We start from the raw sequence: 3,736 nt of genomic DNA, 5'->3' as shown, positions 1-3,736 counted from the left end.
AAGTCTGGCAGATTCAAAAGTACATGATTTCTTACTTTTGCTACAAGTTCCACTAGCTATAAGCCTTCAAACCTTTTAAATATTCCCATCTCTGTGGTTCCGAGTTTTGGAGCTCTGCCCTAGATCTGCTCTGCCTGGTATTCTCTGGTATGGCTGACAGCGAACTTCACTGCACCTCCACCCTAGCTGCCATCAAGCTTCACCTCTTGGTTTCGTTCTTATGGTGACCATCCAAGGACCCATGGTGACGCAGTAGGTTAATCATTAGGATGCTAACATAAAGTTTGTTGGCTCAAACTCACCAGCTGCTCCGTAGGAGAAAGATGAGGCAGTATGCTTCCATAAAGATTTACAGCCCCAGAACCTTTTTGCAGCAGCTCCCCTCTCCTATAGACCTATAGGGGAGCTGTGAGTTAGAATCAGCTAGATGGTCATGGGGCTTAGGTGGTGACCATGATAAGATCAAAGACTACAGCCTTCAGTATGGATTAACAAAGAAAACAAAAATGCTCACAACTGGACCAATAAGCAACATCCAAATAAATGGAGAAAAGATGGAAGTTTGTCAAGAATTTCATTTTACTTGGGTTCACAACCAATGCCCATGGAAGCAGCAGTCAGAAAATCAAATGATGTATTGAAATGTACAAGTTGGCTGCAAAAGACCTTTTTAAAGTGTCAAAGAGAAAAATGTCACCTTGAGGACTGAGCTGAGCTTGACCATGATATTTTCAAATGCCTTTTGTGCATGTGAAAGCTGGACAGTGAATAAGGAAGACTAGAGAAGATTTGATGCCTTTGAATGATGATGTCGGTAAAGAATATTGATGATACCGTGAACTGCTGGAAGAATGAACAAATCTGTCTTGGAAGAAGTACAGTCAGAGTGCTCCTCAGAAGCCAGGATGGAAAGACGTCGTCTCGTGTACTTTGGACATCTTACCAGGAGAGGCATCATGCTTGGTAGAGGGTCAGGGGAAGACAGGAAGACCCTCGATGAGATGGATCGACATGATGGCTGCAGCAATGGGCCTAAATATAAGGAAGGCTGTGAGGATGGTGCTGGACTGGATTTGTTCTGTGGGCACACGCTCGCTATGAATCTGCTGCTAATATACAGCACCCAACGACAACACCCTTGCTCAAAGGAGGAGGGGGACCAGTTGTGCACCAGGTCCTGAGAACCAGTAACGAGATGGATCAAGGAAGAGCAGCTTTCAAGGAGGCTTGAATGATCAGTCATCATTGAGCATCTACTATGTGCTCATTTAAATCCCACTTTATTAAAAAAAAATGCTGTTGTGTGGATTCAGATTGCTGATGACTCCATGTGTGTCAGAGTAGAACTGTACCCCACAGGCTGTACAATGGGGAAGTTTCGGAAGTAGATTGCCAGGACTTTCTTCTGAGGTTCCTTAGGTGGACTCAAGATTCCAGCCTTTTGGTTAGCAGCTGAGCATATTAATGTATTTACTGTTTGCATACCCAAGGGCTCTGCCACCTTATTAGGTAGGCACTGGACCATATGGTTGGTTTGAAATGCAAGGTTGGCAGTTCAAACTCACCAGCTGCTCCTCATAAACCCTATATTTTATCGCTATGAGTCACAACTGACTCAGTGGCACAAACAACCACCGCAACAATTGGCCCTACTTTACAGAGGAAAATACTGAAGTTCAGAAAAATTGAAGTACTTGTTCAAAACCACACAGCTTATGAGTTAAAACACACTGTCTGATTCAAAATCCCATGAGATCAACTACTTAGCTAGGCAGACTTCCAACAGCAAACTCCAGAAGATCAAGTAAGAGAAGAAATGGAAGAAAAGTCATGTTGTTACTGGACGAGGTTGTTGGTGACCTTCCAGATGGCTGAGGTACAGATGGGGGTGGGGGGTAGAGACACAGACAGATTCCTGGTTATGACAGGGAAGACAGGACACTGGTCTGACAGAGACACTTCCAGATGGAGACTTGAGCTTATGAAACCAGAGGATAAGGGTGGAGTGGATGGGAGAGGGGCTGGTGGGGGATCAGGGTCCCTGGGGAACAGGAAAGCAGTGAACACACACTGGGAAGACAAATGCCCCGTGACGGTTAGCCTCTGGAGCTGAGAGAAAATCAGTATTTGTTCTGCTACGGCACCATGTGTGGTACCTGCATCACAGGAACACCAAGATGCCCCCTAAATCAGGAGGGAGGGTCCATCCCGGGGATGTGTTGTTGGAGGTTTTCAACATCTGGAGGGGCAGCCAGCCTGGGGAGGAGGAGCAGGAGGACAGAGGGGAGGGGACTGCTCTTTGCCTGCATCTGGCCAAGCATTCGGGGACTCCCTGGGCTGGGGGTGTGGCCAGCCCTGCCAGGAACCCAGGAGGAACCTCTTGAACTCGCAGGACTTTGGTTTGCTATCAACAGGGCACCACTCCATTTCAGACTCACAAGAGTTTGTTGACTCCTCTGACCCCATGACTTTGTCTTCTGGCTCCCCTAACACTGGCCCACCAGGAGCAGGTGTCTGGGTGTCTATACCTGTGGAAGGTGGAACAAACTGGACCAGAGATGTCACCTAATCCTCCAGACTGTAGGCGTCTCCCTGCCTCTTCCTAGAAAGAATAGCAACACCTTGAAATCTGAACATAGGCTCTTCTCTGCTAAGGTTAGAAGAACAGGTAGTGTGGAGTCTTTGAGTTTCAAGGTATTACAGATTGAATTGTATGTCCCTCCCCGCCCCCAAAAAAGTGCTATGAATCCTAATCTCTATGCCTGTGGTTATAATCCCATTTGGGACTGGGTTTTTCTTTTTGTTTGGCTAACAAGGCAGAATTTAGGATAGTGTGTGTTTTGAGTCATTCTCTTACAAGATAGAAAAGGAGCAGACTGAGGAAGCAGAGAAGGGGGAAGGTAGATGCCAAACCACACAGAGACCTCCAAGGAACCAGGACACAAGCTGAAGAGACAAGAAAGTTCTCCCAGACCTGACAGAGAGAAAAGCTCCCCCTAGAGCTGGCACCCTGAGTGTGGACTTGTCACTTCCTAAACTGCTAGAGAATACATTTGTCTTTACTAAAGTACTCCTCTTGTGGTATTTCTGTAAGAACACCACCAGAGAACAAAGACACTAGGATTGTATGCAGACCTTTCTGGTCAATCAGCAATGGAAGTGGAGTTGTCTGAAGGGGGTGAAGGAAGGGAGGGGCAAGGGAACGTGGATGGTCTTCCTGAAGGAACCATTTCAGGGAGGTGATGTGGGGGTTCACTCAGTAAACCCACCCACACTGAAGGCTGAAGGGCATCCTTGGGATGGCTGACAGCAAAGCCACATAGCCAAGGAGTGCAGTGACCACTATGGATGAGTTCCCACCCTCACCCCCATTCCACGGACAAAGCTCTGTGGCTTCTGTATGACCCGAAGCTAAGGGACAGAACCTCACTAATGACTGATAGAGATTATCCCATTATCAAGTCCTGTGGCATGCACTTCTACTTTGCAACACATGGGGGCGCCATGAATTGGAATTGGTTTAATGATAACTTGTTAAGTGCTGTTGAGTCCGTTCTGACTCATAGCAACCATGCATAAGGTTTCTGAGGAGTGGCTGGTGAGCTTGAACCGCCGATCTTGAGGTTCAAACTGACCTTGCAGTCCAATGCATTAGCCCACAATGCCACACAACTGGTTATCTGGAAATAGAGGACATGTCTCTCCCACCCCACTGTCCCTGAACAAAAGTGATTTC

General features: G+C 47.0%; 1 protein-coding gene across 1 annotated transcript in view; it reads right to left on the bottom strand.

Annotated features, from left to right (window-relative positions):
* Window positions 1-2,161: 2,161 nt before the first annotated feature.
* Window positions 2,162-3,736, bottom strand: part of MS4A10 (membrane-spanning 4-domains, subfamily A, member 10) — a 20,057-nt gene continuing 18,482 nt past the window's right edge. Inside the window, exons 10-11 of the mRNA XM_006875038.1 lie at window positions 2,439-2,528; window positions 2,162-2,256 (exon numbers count right to left, since the gene is read on the bottom strand). Of these exons, the coding sequence (XP_006875100.1) occupies window positions 2,162-2,256; window positions 2,439-2,528 (185 nt within the window). The remainder of the gene's footprint in view (window positions 2,257-2,438; window positions 2,529-3,736) is intronic.

The sequence above is a fragment of the Chrysochloris asiatica genome, unplaced genomic scaffold (assembly GCF_000296735.1).
Source record: "Chrysochloris asiatica unplaced genomic scaffold, ChrAsi1.0 scaffold00310, whole genome shotgun sequence".
Lineage (NCBI taxonomy): Eukaryota > Metazoa > Chordata > Mammalia > Afrosoricida > Chrysochloridae > Chrysochloris > Chrysochloris asiatica.
Note: the sequence above shows the minus strand (reverse complement) of the source record. Positions and strands in the feature narration are given on the sequence as shown.